General features: G+C 43.1%; 1 protein-coding gene across 10 annotated transcripts in view; it reads left to right on the top strand.

Annotated features, from left to right (window-relative positions):
- The first annotated feature begins 623 nt into the window (after positions 1-623).
- ktn1 (kinectin 1) overlaps positions 624-16,996 on the top strand; it is a 35,571-nt gene continuing 19,198 nt past the window's right edge. For 6 of the 10 annotated variants that reach the window (XM_084182253.1, XM_084182257.1, XM_084182260.1 and 3 more), the window contains exons 1-8: positions 628-729; positions 12,996-13,627; positions 13,940-14,098; positions 14,305-14,403; positions 14,570-14,805; positions 14,943-15,074; positions 15,250-15,356; positions 16,716-16,860. In XM_084182253.1, the coding sequence (XP_084038379.1) occupies positions 12,997-13,627; positions 13,940-14,098; positions 14,305-14,403; positions 14,570-14,805; positions 14,943-15,074; positions 15,250-15,356; positions 16,716-16,860 (1,509 nt within the window). In that variant the 5' untranslated portion in view covers positions 628-729; position 12,996. Of the gene's footprint in view, positions 730-12,995; positions 13,628-13,939; positions 14,099-14,304; positions 14,404-14,569; positions 14,806-14,942; positions 15,075-15,249; positions 15,357-16,715; positions 16,861-16,996 lie in introns of all 10 variants that reach the window. The other 4 variants (XM_084182261.1, XM_084182256.1, XM_084182259.1 and 1 more) reach the window with 1 other exon arrangement.

The raw sequence follows: 16,996 nt of genomic DNA, 5'->3' as shown, positions 1-16,996 counted from the left end.
TGACAATTTAATTCTACGTTGGGCATAAATTAGCATTTGGATCAGGAAAGTTTCCTCTCATGACCTCTGCAAGCCAGAATGTTGAATAAAATGATATTTTAACTTACTTTACTGGTTGTCCATGTGGTTTTTGCAGGTAGGAATGTGTGAATATATAAGAATAATTACAACTATTCAAAGCGCTGGTAGTACATTCAGATTTCTATCACCTCAAGCATTTCTGTCAGAAGATGAAAATACATGCAGACTTGCTGAGCTCCTGCAGGTGTTTACATGGTTCTGGCCATGCTTCAGGTGATAGAAATCTGAATGCACTACCAGTGCTTTGAAAAGTTTGTAATTATCCATTCCTATGGATATATTGTCTCACATTCCTACCTGCAAAACGACCAACTGCACAGACAACCGGTAAGTAAGTTAAAATATCATTTTCAACATGTTGGCTTGTAGAGGTCTTGAGAGGAAACTTTCCTTATCACTCATTAATGCCCGACATAGAATTAATGAAATTCAACGTCTTGTTTCCAGGCTACCCTAGAGCAAGAGGCGCTGCCTTCTCCACGTCCTCTTATCCAGTCCCATCCCTTCATTGAATCATACGCTGTGCGCTTAGACAGACCGACCCGCCCCCGCGAAACCGAAACACAAGATACGGGCTTGGGTTGGAGCTGCTCCGGGAAACTCGCCATTTCATTTCAACATTTAGGGAACTTCGGCACTAATACACAGGTATGTACATTGCATTTTGTCATACAACATTCGTTCTTTTAAAACCGAGCTAGTCATTCAAGGCTTTTCGTAGCTGAGACCGTTATCTGGGCCTTGCACTGCCTGAAAATCGGGACTCGAGAGTGGGTCAGAGATTTCAGAAGAGGGGGCTGGGTCACTTTATAGGCGAGGCCTTTTGTTGGGATTGGTTGGGTTTTAGAATAAAGCCAAAATCAGCTGTGATTTTTTAAAACGTTATTAGTAAAATAACGTATGTGTGGTTCAGACTAGATCATTTCACCTATATATATAAAAAAAAAAAAGAATAACGTTAGCTGTGTTCGTGCATCTCGAGACATCTTGCCAGTGAGTGACAAGCCTTTCCGCAAATGTCACGATTCGTAGCACGGTGACACCGGTGGAGCTGGCAAGTTCACTTCATTTCTTGTTAGCTAACTAGGTTTTCTTGGACAACAACCTAGCTAACTAGATAAACGCCCTGACCCAAAAATATGGCCTACCCCGTTTGTGTCTACAGCTAATGTGAGGTAGGCGTCATTGGAAAAGCTGGAGTGGTTAGCTAGCTAGCCATTAGCTAGCCACCAACATGTGCGCCCCTAGTCAAATAATGACATTAGCACGGCTTTGTAGCTAGCAGGTTCGTAGCCATCGCGTCATTATATCGTGTCCAGAAGTATTTCGCTGTCGTGTCCACCAACACAGGTGTACGATGCTAGCCAAGCTAACGATAGTTATACATTCGCATTATGATTAGCTAGTGTCACTAGTAGTAGTGATAACGTTAGCTAATAGCAGAGCAATATTTAACCACAGTGCTGCGAGCTAGCTTACTTGGCTAGCTAAGTTACGTGAAAGGCCATGCATGACATGTTAGCAGAGACTGAACATTTTATTCGCTTGAAACGGAACTGATCAGCTTTGGGCTAGGCACTATGTAATACCAGCTAGAGTTGTGCTTAGAACATACGCTACTAGACTGTTCTTAAGCATGCCACAAACATCCCTTGTAGGCCATTTTTAGGTGTAAATGAAATTACTACGTTATCTGTAGAATAGTTTCATTAGGTAGCTGTTTACATCATTACAAGCTATGCAGCATTAACGTTACTGTTTCCATGGACAGCGGGATGTCTGTTTTGAATTGTTAGGCTTATCATTAGATCTCTAATGTAATGATCTCTAATAGTGATTGTTCTGAGCCTCATATCTGTGTGCATTTCTGTCACACCATCTGTAGTAGCTATTGAGATTGAAGAATGAGTGATCCTTGAGGTTTGTGTTTAACTACAGGTATTTTGAAGATGCTCTCTGCTTGTCATATTTAACATTCTAACTGGGTTACCTAAATCCCCCAAGTGCTCTGTTATTTATTACACAGACAGTGACTTGTGTTGACAGGGGCCATCTGCAAAATGTATTGCATGACATTTGGGAAATGCTCGCCTTATGTTGCAGCCATGAGGAAGTATTTTTACAGTAGGCTATATACTTCCGTATTTCCACCAGTCTTACTTACTTCACTGACCAATATGTTGTTTGTATTGTATACAGCACATTCATAGAACCACACCATTTCACCTTTGAGTGAGGCTCAGTCCTCCTCTTCCTGCATCCTTTGGCTATGTAAAAATGGGGAGATGTACCACATTCTCCCCTCCCACACCCCTAGTGTCTCATATCTCGATTTTTCATAAAGGAGACCATTGAAGAGAATAGATCATTGAATGATTTACAGATTGAGGCATTTCGGACCAATCACTTTTACCACTCCCCTGCACTTTCAAAGAGGCCAGTGCAAGTATTTGATATGCTCCTTTTAAAAGTAATTGAGTAGAGAAATTGTCAGTGGTTAGCTGACTCACAGGTCCTTTTCCTTACATCAGTAATGATTGGTCAGTTAGGACAGTGTGCGTGTGTGAATGGATGCCTTCTCTTGTGAGTCTTATTCCAGATATGGCTTGAGGGGGTAGTTCTATTTGTGTGCACTCACAGGGCTGGCTGCTGAGTTACCTTATCAGCCTCTAGCTCCAGAAAGGAGCATTGTGGGATACTGAACTTGCCCACGCTACAGTAAACCTCATTGCTTAACCTGGATACTGAGGAATGTAATGGCTGGTTCTAATCAATGTCACCATCGCAATGAGTGCGGTTACATTTACACTAACACGATTATTGTGGATAGTCAGATTAATATAATAGTTCGATTAAAACGTTCACATGCTTTGCAAGAACAATTTCCCTAATAATCCTGTTTACATGGACATCTGAAATCAGGCTACCTGAAGGCACTGATAAATGCAGAAAATCGGCAATCAAAATAAACATTCTACCACAGCGAACATGTTATTTTTGCAAAACATTTGAGTACGGACATCTAAAGTCTGTATGTGAAAACTACTTCTAAGACTCATACCTTACGTTGTTCCAAACACAGTGAAGAGGGAGTCTTGCTCGGCTGGTGCTTCTCCCCATGCACAGATCAAATATACTGCTGGAATGCCGATTTAATGTTTTTTACATGTCCTAATAATTCTAATGATTGCTCAGAAAACCAGGTGTTTTAATTGGCGTATCCTTGACCTTTACGCCGATTTAAGATAAGCAGAGTAAGGTGTTTACATGACTATTGCATAATCTGCCTACTGCCATAATCAGTTTTAATATCAAATTATTACTGTGCATGTAAAAGTAATCAGTATCTCTGTTGGGTTTATTTGTAAGTTGTAAATTATGCATGTTTTGGCTTGTTCGAGAATATAGGCCCTACAGTACCAATATACTGTATTTGTATTTATTATGGATCCCCCATTGGCAGCAGCTACTCTTCCTGGGGTCCAGCAACATAAGACAGTTACATACAGTTTAAAATACTACATGACATTACATTTCATAACACCTTACCCAACACATTCAGTGTATTACCTCAGGCCACCACATATCTACAATACAAAATCCATGTGTACATGTGTGTGGAGTGCGTGTCTTATGTGCATGTGTGTCTCTTCACAGTCCCCGCTGTTCCATAAGGTGTATTTTTCAGTTTTTTAAATCCGATTCTACTGCCTGCATCAGTTACCTGATGTTGAACAGAGTTCCATGTAGTCATAGCTCTATGTAGTACTGTGCGCCTCCCATAGTCTGTTTTTGATTTGGGGATTGTGAAGAGACCTTAGGTGACATGTCTTGTGGGGTATGCATGGGTGTCCGAGCTGTGTGCTAGTAGTTTAAACAGACACCTCGGTGCATTCAGCATGTCAACACTTCTTACAAAAACAAGTAATGATGTCAATCTCTCCTCCACTTTGAGCCATGAGAGATTTACATGCATATTATTAATGTTAGCGCTTCGTGTACATTTAAGGGCCAGCTGTGCTGCCCTGTTCTGAGCCAATTGCAATTTACCGAGGTCCCTCTTTGTGGCATCTGACCACACGACTGAACAGTAGTCCAGGTGCGACAAAACTAAGGCCTGTAGGACCTGCCTTGTTGATAGTGCTGTTAAGAATGCAGAGCAGCTCTTTATTATGGACAGACTTCTCCCCATCTTAGCTACTGTTGTATCAACATGTTTTGACCATGACAATTTACAATCCAGGGTTACTCCAAGCAATTTAGTCACCTCAACTTGCTCAATTTCCACATTATTTATTACAAGATTTAGTTGAGGTTTAGTGAATGATTTTTCCCAAATACAATGCTTTTAGTTTGAAATATTTAGGACTAACTTATTCCTTTCCCTCCCATTCTGAAACTAACTGCAGCTCTTTGTTAAGTGTTACATTGATTTCACGCTGTAGTAGCTGACGTGTATAGTGTTGTCATCCGCATACATAGCGACACTGGCTTTACTCAAGGCCAGTGGCATGTCATTAGTAAATATTGAAAAAAAGTAAGGGGCCTAGACAGCTGCCCTGAGGAATTCCTGATTCTACCTGGATTATGTTGGAGAGGCTTCCATTAAAGAAAACCCTCTGTTCTGTTAGACAGGTAACTCTTTATCCACAATATAGCAGGGGGTGTAAAGCCATAACACGTTTTTCCATCAGCAGACTGATCGATAATGTCAAAAGCATTAGCAGAGTAAAAACGAATTTCAGTTCTATGCTTGGGCGGTATCCAGATTTTCATATTGTCATACAGTCCTCTTATCCCTGGATTTACGTATTACCCACATAGCACACAAGGGGGCGCTAAAAATGAAATACAATTCCATTGGGCCTCTTACCAGAATGGTAACAAAATTAGCACAAACTAATAGTGAAATCAAAGACACTGTTAGCTAAATGCTAACGAGCGAAAACGAACAAACTAAACAAACTAATGGCAAATCCAGCTCATTTTATATATTTTACAAGCATAGCTAGTAGCTACTGAATGTCATTTTCGGTGAGGTGTGGACATTTACAAGTGAAAGAGTGTGCAAATGAACAAAGTTTTGATGCATGTGTTTCTGAAGGAAGAGGGGAGAAGAACTGGAGAAAAAAAAACGCTAGTAGGAAGCACAGGGGAAAAAATGACAGCTGTAGAGACAACTCATCCAGAGCTCTTTGACTTCTGGCAGAAAGCCATTATGATGGCAAACATTTAGTGAATTGCATACAAGTGTAACTTCATCACCTCATGTGGGCCGCACAACAGACTCGCAGATAGATATAGAACACTATGGACTCACCAGCTCCCGCCAACTCCCATTGTGCTATTTACAAATGTGACTGGCTCAACGGTTCTGGGGAACTACGGTAAACTTCATAATGTGACTGGTGAAATGAAGAACGCAATCTGCTTTATCTCCTAAGGTATTGCACAAGTTTTTTTTTTTTTGTCATTTAGCAGACGCTCTTATCCAGAGCGACTTACAGGAGCAATTAGGGTTAAGTGCCTTGCTTAAGGGCACATCGACAGATTTTTCACCTAGTCGGCTCGGGGATTAGAACCAGCGACCTTCCGGTTACTGACACAATGCTCTTACCCACTAAGCTACCTGCCGCCCAGTTGACTGCAGGTATTAACTAAAAGTAGCTACAAATATAAAAATTTATTAAATCTTCAAATACACTGAACAAATATTTAAACGCAACATGTAAAATTGTTGGTCCCATGTTTCATGAGCTGAAATAAAAGATACCAGAAATGTTCCATACGCACAAAAAGCTTCTCTTAAATGTTGTGCACATTAGTTTATATCCCTGTTAGTGAGCATTTCTCCTTTGCCAAGATAATCAATCCACCTGACAGGTATGGCATATCAAGAAGCTGATTAAACAGCATGATCATTACAGGTGCACCTTGTGCTGGGGACAAAAGGTCACTAAAATGTGCAGTTTTGTCACAATGCCACAGATCTCAAGTTGAGGGAGCGTGCAATTGGCATACTGACTGCAGAAATGCCTGCCAGAGATTTGAATGTTCGTTTCTAACATACATTTAGAGAATTTGGCAGTACATCCCACCGGCCTCACAACTGCAGACCACATGTATGGCGTCGTGTAGGCGAGCGGTTCATCCGCTGCCATCACCTCATGTTTCAGCATGATCATGCACAGCCCCATGTCGTAAGGATCTGTACACAATTCCTGCAAGCTGAAAATGTCCCAGTTCTTTCATGGCCTGCATACTCACCAGACATGTCACCCATTGAGCATATTTGGGATGCTCTGGATCGACGTGTACGACAGCGTGTGCCAGTTCTAGCCATTGAAGAGTGGGACAATATTCCACAGGCCACAATCAACTATTTGAAGGAGATGTATGGTGCTGCATTAGGCAAGTGGTCACACCAGATACTGACTGGTTTTCAGATCCACGCCCCTACTTTAAAAAAAAAAGTATCTGTGACCAACAGATGCATGTCTGTATTCCCAGTCATGTGAAATACATAGATGAGGGTGTAATGAATTTTCAGTAAATAGTTGACTGTATTGGTCTAAAAAAGCATGAGCTGGTATTGACATTTATTATGTGGATTTTTCCCAAATACCCCAGTATACCGCCCAAGCCTATTTACTACTAAACACAGATGGTACTATAACAGATATGACAAGCTACAGGTCAGGTGTAGTGTGCTTTGAAAGGCTGTGTCGCCACGTTCTGTTCTCTTTTTGGACAGATAGTTTATCAAGGGGGTTCCCGAGGACTGTCTCGGTCAAAGCAGGAGGTCCGGCTAGCCAAGTGGCTGGATTCCGGGGAGCTAATGACCCGAGAGAGCTTTGTCTTCCAGGCTCATTTCCATGCTAGGATATGGCTCCTGCTGCAATGGGAAAAGATTGCACCCTCCAGTCTGAGGCATAGTCGGTGTTGAAAGCAAGCAGGCAGGCATGATGCGACTCACCCCACCTCCGTCCTGGCCACACTGCCTAGTGTTCTGTTCTGCTTAAGAGGTCTTAACTGTCACAGCTCCAATTGTCCCGACTATGTTGTTTTCTGGGCTTGCAGGACAAGACTGAAGTAACTGAGGGTGGGTGCTCTGGTTTGGTGCTGAAATGGGTAGTGGTCCATCTTCTTGCTAATCAATGTTTGCACCCATGTTTGTCATTGTTTCTTTGTGTGACCTTTTATTCGCAATGTGAATAGACAGGTTGGTTGTTGCGCAACTATGGGGGAGATTTGATGGCTTAAGGTCGGTAGGTAAGTTTGATACAAGTTGTGATCTAGAGGTAATACAAAGAGAACACATTAGCATACAAGACTATGCCAGAACTGATAAAGTATAACAAAACATGTTAATCAAACAAAGGCCATTACCAATATCTATGGAACTCAGAAGATAAGACAAAGGAGGTATTCTAAGGAAAGTAGTGTCAAACTCTCTGATTGGCAATAAACCTACAGGCTACAAAGTTAGCATTATACAATTCTCACATAACAGGCCCCTACTTTAGCACCCGGTACGCCCACCAAAGGACTTGTCGCCCCATGCCACCACAAACAATGAGGTAAAACAAGCTGCTTATATAGGTTAGGAAGGGAGAGGAATGCTGATTATCAGAGTGTGTTCAGGTGTGGTGAGTTGGCAGGAGAGGGGGCGTGTCCAGAGGGTAATTAGGGAATTGGTGAGGTGGCATAATCCTTCAGAACAGTGCCTACTGCATAGGGGTTGACCCTAATAAATAAATAAATAAAAATATATATATAACACTTAAATATTGGCTTGAATTCACCTTTAACCACAACAACCACACAAAATGTAGCATATGGGCAATTCCATGGGAACGGAGACTCTGATTTTTCATAATATCTATACCAAACAAAAGCCATTGATTTCAAAGTTTAACAAACCATAGAACTCTATGCACAAGGACTACTTAACAATATCCACAGAATTTTACAAAAACACATTTACAGGAAGAACTGTGCAGATAAAATGTTGTAACAGAATAAAACTGAAGGAAATTTGACTGTAAATGTAGATTATTATTTTTTACTGTGTAAATTGTTAAATGTAGTCATTGTGCAAAGAGTTGTATGGTTTGTTAAACTTTGAAATCAATGTTTTTTGTTTGGCACACATTTGAAAGTGAATAATCTGAGTCTCAGTGTAATTCTGTTACCATGGAATTACTCAGATGAATTAGTGCTCTGTGAGAACTCACTTGAATATAATTATTTTATACTTGGAGAAGTTTTGTCTTTGAAAAGGGTCTGAAGCAATCTCTCAGAATGAGGAACAAGTGAATGGTAAATTAGCCTTACATGATGACAGTTGTTGGATATCTATCTGGCTGCTTGCTGGAGTATGTGTGTTCGTGTGTGTGTCAGGCGTGAAATAATGGGAGAGGTTTCACAGGCCTAGATGAAACTGACTGTGGGACCTCAAGCCCATCAGGCCCAGAGAAGCACTGCAGCGGAAAGTTATTCTTAATGTATTATAATCGGTAATCTGCTTAATCCAAATTAGGGCCTAACTAAGAGGCCCAGCATAGGAGACGTGCTAGACAGAGAGAGCTGAGTCATGTGCTATTGCTGACACCAATCTAAATCAAGAGTAAGAGGGTATTGTCCGGTCAGCCACTGTTGGCGCCACTGTTTGTATTCTTGACAAAAATTGTACACTTCAAACAAGAACATGGCCCAGGGCTGAAATATTTTAATTTCCACTCAGTGTACAAATAAAGTGATGCCTGACTGAGTAAAACAATCTCTGTTCAGATGGTTATTGGACAGCATTTTCTTCCTTCTAATGTTATTTGGCAACGTAATTATTCTCATGGCCAGTTTTTACCACTATATTGTCTTTCTGCTATTGTGGTTTCCTGAAACAAATAGAGCCAACTATGTTTGCATCGATTCTTAGTCCCCTTTCTCATCTCCTTTCCTACCACAGACTACCATATCCTGTTTTAAAGGCACCTAAATATTTTATCTTGCCCATTAACCTTTAGAATGGCACACATACAATCCGTTTCTCAAGGCTTGAAAATCTTTCTTTAACCCGTCTCCTCCCCTTCATCTACACTGACCACGTTTACATTCACACCAATATCCCGTTATTATTCGGGATACTGAAGTATTCTGTTTTTGAGTTGACACATGTAAACATCATATCCCATTTACAATAACCCGAAAAGGCTTGTATCCCGGTTATGAGAAACCCGGATAAGATGCCTGGGAAATGATGAGCTAAGACTGGATACTGTGGCATGTAAACATCTTATCCCGTTTACTGTTGTTTTTGCAGTCTGCACAGGCTCAGTTTCGCATATCATGGGTGATTGTTTTCATCTGATTGTCAAACAAATTACTTCAAAAAGTAGGCTACCTGGCGCAGTTCGATCCACCATAATAACTTAGCCTACTATAATTAATTTACTACTAGATACCCCTAATTTAGACAAGTTTCTGCTTATAATTTCCGACATTTGGTAGCCATTTGTTTGTCAACTATAGTTTGATACATGCAGCTTCTCTTCTGTCATAACTTGTTGCCCCAGAAATCTAAATAAAGTAGTCCTCACCAGAATGTCTTACATCAATAGAATGAATGCATTAGTAATCTAGTTAACACTGGTAAAATTGTCTGTTTCGTTTAGGGACCGAGTAGAAAACGCAATAATTCCAAAACAGTGGAAAGACTGGTCCTGTGCAAAATGTCCAAATGACATCAGTGTGACTGGTTTTAAGGAAATGAAAGCTGAGAAAAAGACCAAACAGGTTTCTGATAAGACTTCAGTTCGTCTTGGGTGCATATTTTATGTGGTTGAAATACTAAATACTTGCATAACAGTGTCAAAGATGACACATTACATAACGTTAATGTTTTCTCAAGAGAAGCTAAAAGAAAGAAATCCTATTCCTCCACTCCTGTTCCCAAGACAAAATTAACGTTTTGTTGTATAATTTAACTGCAAGAAATGTATAATTCTGCAGGAGTTCATATTGTATTATATAAACATGTGAGAGGTTTATAGGCCGACAGTCAGTGTCCATATTTCAGTCACTATTCTATTTCCTATTTAACCCATATACTTAAATTAGGAATATTCTGTTTATTCATGGTTACAGGGATACTCATGAGTGGGATATCAAAGGTGCATGTAAACTGCTTATCCCGAAATAAGACCTTAAGCGGGATATGAGCTACTATCCGGAATACTGTGCGGCAAGTAAACATGGTCACTGATTTGAAGTGGATTTAACAAGGACAAGGACAGGGCGGCAGGTAGCTTAGTGGGTAAGAGCGTTGTGCCAGTAACCGAAAGGTCGCTGGTTCTAATCCCAGAGCTGACTAGGTGAAAAATCTGTCGATGTGCCCTTGAGCAAGGCACTTAACCCTAATTGCTCCTGTAAGTCGCTCTGGATAAGAGCGTCTGCTAAATGACTAAAAATAAAATAAAATAAATAATTAAGGGATAATAGCTTTCACCTGGTCAGTCTGTCATGGAAAGAGCAGAGCTGTGTTCGAATACTCATACTAACCGCACTAACCCTACTATTTGAGTATGTAGTATGCTTATTGGTCGTAGTATGGATATAGTTCGTATGCCAAAAGTTCCCGGATGTCGTACTACATTCGCCAAAATACGACGTATACAAGCAGTGGACAATATTTCTGTGCTTTTAGGGCCAATAATGCAATTCTTCAGAAAATGGGCGTGGCTTCACAACGTTTTCAGATTTGAAGAAATGAACATTATGACAAATGTTATGAAAATGTTGAGCAATGTAATAAAGTAATTACTTTTCAAATAAATAACCTAACATGTTATGTTGGCTGACAATTTGTTAGCTACGCTATCGTTAAGAATCGCATAGCATATCATTACAGCAGTATGTACCGCCGCTATGTTAGCTAGCAACCTAACGTTAGTTGGCTACTAATACATCGAACTTGCCAGTATATTAACTATATGCTATCTTACTAACTACCCAATGTTTATTGACTTTTATTTATTCCCGTCATTCTTAGCTTAGCGGTATAGTCGTGTGTTCTCAATGGACATTCGGGTGCGTTCATAAATTCGCTCTGGCTATCTACTCAGATTTCAGAGCACTGTTGTCTGAGAATACCAGAGTGCAGAATAACTGATGAATTTACGAATGCGCAACAGCTGTTGAATATGGCCAGTTTCAGTAAACGTTGGCAAAAAAAGCGTAATTAAATTGTTGCCAGCAGCACAGTTACAGTCACCAACGCTCTGGATAACATGAAAACAGCCTAACCAACTCTGCTAGGGCCAGTAAAATGGTCAGAGTGAGGTGTTCTCTCATTTCTGTCTGGAAGTAGCTAGCGAGTTAGCCAGTTAGCTTGGGTGCTTGACTGCTGTTGTGAGGTCAGAACGCTTGGATCAACCCTACTCCTCGGCCAGAGCGTTCAGTGTACGCTCTGAGAGCGAAACACTCGGAATTTTCAAACGGACAATCTGACAACGCTCTGAATTTACGAACGCCCAGCGCGCACTTTGGCACTCCAGATTGAATTTAAGAACACACCCGAAGTTGTAAAATGTCTAGCTAGTAATTTGTTATGCTAACAAGCGGTTGCATAGCAACAGCATAAACTTCAGGTAGACAGGCGAAGTGCTAGTACGCTCAACTAAAATAATACCGTTCGTTTACAGTATACAGTGTGTATGTAGTATATACTCATTAAGTATGTAATATACAGTATGTAGTATGGGTATTTGTACACAGCTCAAGTGTTTCTAATGTTTTGTACACTGTGTATGTCCAGAATCCTGTCTAAGTGCTAGGGGACATGCGTAGGCTTTACCTTGCTTGACGATGGCATATTGCTGTGTCTTTGGCCTGCCAGGAGAAGAGCCGTTTCCCCTTTCACCTCTCAGTAGGCAGCTGCAGCATTGGGATGACATTTACACGTGGGTGTATTTTTGCCCCTTGCAAAGCCCTCTATTGAGTTTAGAGTGTCATGTCACCCACGAGGAGCATTGAGGAAGGGGAGAGAATTGACCATGGAGAGGATCAATCAATCAGGATGTCCATTTTGTGTCCTTCATCTAGCTAATATACACACTATGGACATGATAAACTGATAAATTCAGTGCGTATTGTTTCTCTTAAGTACATTATCTGTGTGCGCTACCAACTTTAGTAGCTAGTGTGTGTGTGTAAAGAAAGTATTAGACTGTGGGCTGGGACAGTGTAGTCACAGAGATGATAGGACGACGGGTGAGGGAAGACACAGAGGCGTCCTCTGTACATGCTAATCTACCCCTCCTTACACACACACACACACACATGCATATTCACTCTGCACAGGGCTGTCTCCCTCTGACTGCAGATAACCTCCAGGAGTTGTCATATTTCTTACCAATAAATGTATGCAGTGTGGAAAAGGCATTAGCATTTCTGCTGTAGTATATCAAACCCATAAAGTATTGAGGATGTGTCAGCAGCAGCGCCAGCGTCCTCTTATCAGGGAGGCACTGGGCACGAGGTGGAATGTGTTCTGGCACGACAGGTATTCGTATCAGGCTGATCTGGGATGTCTTGAAGCGCCCGAGCTGTTAATCTTGTATATCACGTTACCCCATTTCCCTTTCACTGGGCTGCCCTGGCATGGATGGGGCTGTGCCAGTGTCTGACTGGCCTTGAAGTTTGGAATTGAACTAGTCTGTGTGAGAGAATCAACTTTTTTAAATCTAAAATATGTGGCAACAAAGAAGAGCTATAGGACATTTAGGCATGAACTGATCAGCTATTTTGCTATGCATTATTTGCAGCTATGAAGCATTTGTTAAATGCCTCATGTTGACAGTTGGCTTATTATGTGCATGATACTCATGACTTATTCTTGCTCTGTCTCTCTTCAGAATGGCGCTGGACATCTATGACTCTCAGTACCTGGTGATCCTGGCCCCCTCCCTGGTTATCGCCCTCATCTTCCTCTTCTTCTGGCTCTTCATGAAGGAGACCTCTTATGACGAGGTGCTAGCCAGGCAGAAACGAGATCTCAAGCTGCCACCCTCCAAACCAGACACCCGCAAGAAGAACGACAAGAAAAAGAGCAAGAAGAAGGAGAGCAGTAGCGGAGGAGGTGGCGGAGGAGGGGGAGGAGGAGAGTCTGAGGAAGACCTGCGGGACTTCGACGTGGCTGACGCAGTGAGCAGCTCCACCGCTGAGGAGGAGGAGCCTACCCCTGTGGCGCCACCCACCCCGGTTCCTGCCCCTGTGGCAACGCCAGCCGAGGCCCCTGCAGGGTTGAGGGAGAGGAAGAAGAAGGAGAAGAAAGCCGCCAAAGCTGCAGCCGCTCCCCCTGCCGAGGAACCTGAGGTGAACGGCACCAAGCAAGCTGGCCGCAAAGCAGAGTCCCCTGCCCCAATGGCTAAACCCAGTCCCCCCTCACCCCAGCCTGACCCCCAGCCTCAGCCCCCATGCCAGGCCCAGACCCCATCCCAGCCCTCTGGCAAGAAGAAGAAGGAGAAGAAGCAGAAGACAGAGTCTGGTGAGTAGAAGGCCAGAGTGGCTTTAGTAGGATGAGGATGTGTGGTGCCTGGTGTGCTTGCCTGTGTCTGCAAACGGGGCTAGTGTCTTCCCTGAGGCCACTCATCAGTGTCTGAGTGCTCATCTATTCTCCCGAATCAAATCTGATTATTTAAAGCACAGTATGAGTAGGGAGCGGGAGGGAGTTTGTTACAATGGCCATTAACCTCAAAATACCTTCTACACAAATGTATCTATCAAAAGGCCATCATAATGGCATATTTTTTCCTCGTATCTCTAAAACCTAATTGTCCTCTTGTTCGTTCCTGTCTAGTGGAGGAAGAGATGAAGGTGGAGAAGGCTCCAGCTCCAGTCAAAAAGGAGGCTCCGGTGCCGATGGAAACCAAAGCCCAAGATAGTGCTGCCCCCCTAGCCACCACCACAACCAGTGGCAAGAAAAAGAACTCTGCCAAGAAGCAGAAGACTGAGCATGGTAAGGATGATGAATACTTACTGATACTGCAGTGTAATCAGAGTCAGAGCAGGTTCAGAGACATTGTTTGAAGCTGCTAGCAGAAAGCAGAAGAAATCTAAATCTGCCTTTTTTGAAAATGAAATCCTTGGGCCAACTGTATCTCGATTTTTGTGTCTTGTCTGGTACCAGATATGACCATGTGCTTCTGTCTCCCCCATCCCTAGTGGATGATGTCCAGGCTGACTCTGCGGCTTCTGCCAACCACAATGATGATGCGCCCTCCAAGGGGAGTGGCAAGAAACAGAAGAACGAGGCCAACAAAGGTGCGAAACCTACACTCCAACATATAGCTACTATACCATGTTTAAACCTCACATATGAACAGTGACATTTTGTAAATGTATTTACACTGCACTATTCTATTCCACACTCAGCTACCATACAACACGTAATATAATTAATCCTCTACCTGTATGTGTGTATTTGCAGAGAACTCTGAGTTGAAGCTGAAGGAGCTGCTGGTGAGCCTGGGTAGTCTGGCCTTGTCACAGGCAGAGGCTGTGAGTGTGGTCACTGTGCTTAAAGAGAAGAACCCCTCTGCCCTAGACGCCTGGCAGAAGTCTGCAGCTAAGGCTGACCCCTCATCCCTGGAGAGAGAGAGGCTCCTCACCACTCTGCAGGAAGAGGCCTCCATCGCCAAGGACAAGGTCCAGCAGCTCAGCAAGGTACAGCTGCACACACTCATAAGATAACCCTAAGATACCAGTACAATAAAGCATATCCTTTGACTACATCACTGGTTGATTACCTGTGGCTTGGTGACATTTCACTCTGCTGCTGTTTCTGCCCATCCCTCTGTTAGGAGCTGCAGCAGGAGAAGCAGAAGACTGTTAGAGCGGAGGCTGTTCTGAGGGACCAGCGTGGGGCAATTGAGAAGGAGCTGAACGTCGTGCAGGCTAAAGCCCAGGGAGAGCTCCAGGGCATGCAGATGAAGGTGACCACCATCCACCACTAATACAACCTTTACCTTAACAGGCCAAACCTCAACTACCATCACCCTTTACTGTCATGCTTAATACTCAGACATCAGTCCTAAGGCAGTATACAGAGTAGTGTTTCCGATGCTGTATGTTAGGTGGTATTGACTCCCAGTGTTGTGTACTGTGTAGTTCCAGAAGCTGAGGGAGCAGCTGGAGGGTCAGATCGCCAGGCTGCAGCAGGAGAACGCCATCCTGAGAGACGCAGTCAGCTCTGCCACCAACCAGATGGAGAACAAGTGAGAGCCACTTCCCAGCCCTCCTAGTTTGTAAAAATGTTAAGGTCTTTGTTGTCCCCCACGTTCGTACGTTAGTCACACACGATACCTCAGACAGCACTGGCCCGATTTTGACGAAATTTGGGTGAGCGATGCGTCTTGCCATAGAGATCCGGCATTTACAAAATTATACTGATTGGTCAGATGGTGGCACTATATGCAATAAAAAATAAAACAACTGGAAAGATTTTCTGTTCAAAAATTCCAAATGACATCCGTTTGACTGGTTTGTAAGGAAATAGAAAGCTGTGAAAACGACCCAACATGTTTCTGATGAGATTTCAATTTGGCTTGGATGCATATTTTTGTGGTTGAAATACCGTCAGCATTTATGATGCTGATAAAGATAGCACCTCTACAGACGGTATCTAACTGCGCATTCGCATTCTCTCAAGATGCTGAAATAAATAAATCATATTTCTCTGCTCCTGTTCCCAAGTCCAAATGTTGCCTACATTTGGTATCATTTTACTCCAAGAAATGCTTCATTCTGCAGCAGTAAATATTAAGGCTGTGAGAGAGGTTATAGACCTACAGTGTGTCCAGATTTAACGCATGTTTTTTGTATTTTTTTGTTAGTATTTTACCCCCTTTTTCTCCCCAATTTCGATCTTGTCTCATCGCTGCAACTCCCCAACGTGCTCGGGAGAGGTGAAGGTGGAGTCATGCGTCCCGCCTAACCGCGCTCCTTAACAGCCACCAGCCAGCCACACCAATCTGTCGGAGGAAACAGTTTAACTGGCAACCGGGGTCAGCCTGCAGGCACCCGGCCCACCACAAGGAGTCGCTAGAACGCGATTAGCCAAGTAAAGCCCCCCTGGCCAAACCCTCCCCTAACCCGTACGATGCTGGGCCAATTGTGCGCCGTCCTATGGGACTCCTGGCCACGGCCGGTTGTGGCACAGCCCAGGAATGAACCCGGGTCTGTAGTAACGCCTCTAGCACTGCTATGCAGTGCCTTAGACCGCTGCGCCACTCGGGAGGCCCCATTTAACCCATCTTAACAGTAGGATACAGTTCCTTTGACGTGCCATAGGCCTATTTGAAGTCCCCGTCTTGTGACTGTCGAATTTGTATAGCGCCTCACAATCATCACACATAACATAGCCAGACACCACTGGCCCCATTTTGACGAAACTTGGGTGAATGATGCGTTTTGTCATAGAGATCCTTAATTTACAAAATGACACTGATTAGGGGATGACATGTTTACTGTTGCCTTGTTTGGTATTGTATCGCATCGTAGGAATACTAGTTGTCTTTGAGGCATGGCATTGATGAGTGTGTGGGTTGTAATAGTCGGTGTGGTGTGTATGGCAGGCAGTCATCGGAGCTGAACCAGCTGCGCTCGGAGTACTCTGGTCTGATGAAAGAGCTGGCGGAGAACAACAACAAGCTGCAGCAGGAGGAGCACCAGAGGAAGTCCCTGGAGGTCAACTACAAGCAGAACGTGTCTCAGCTAGAGGTATGCTGTCTGTCAGGGGAGGGGCCCGTGCCTAACACAGGCATCTTATTTAGTTATTTATTCAGCTCATAGTTCACTAGGCTGCCCCACAGAGATGAAACACAAAGGAATCTCTCCTTCATGGTGAGGACTGGAC

The sequence above is a fragment of the Coregonus lavaretus genome (assembly GCF_964263955.1).
Source record: "Coregonus lavaretus genome assembly, chromosome: 18".
Lineage (NCBI taxonomy): Eukaryota > Metazoa > Chordata > Actinopteri > Salmoniformes > Salmonidae > Coregonus > Coregonus lavaretus.
Note: the sequence above shows the minus strand (reverse complement) of the source record. Positions and strands in the feature narration are given on the sequence as shown.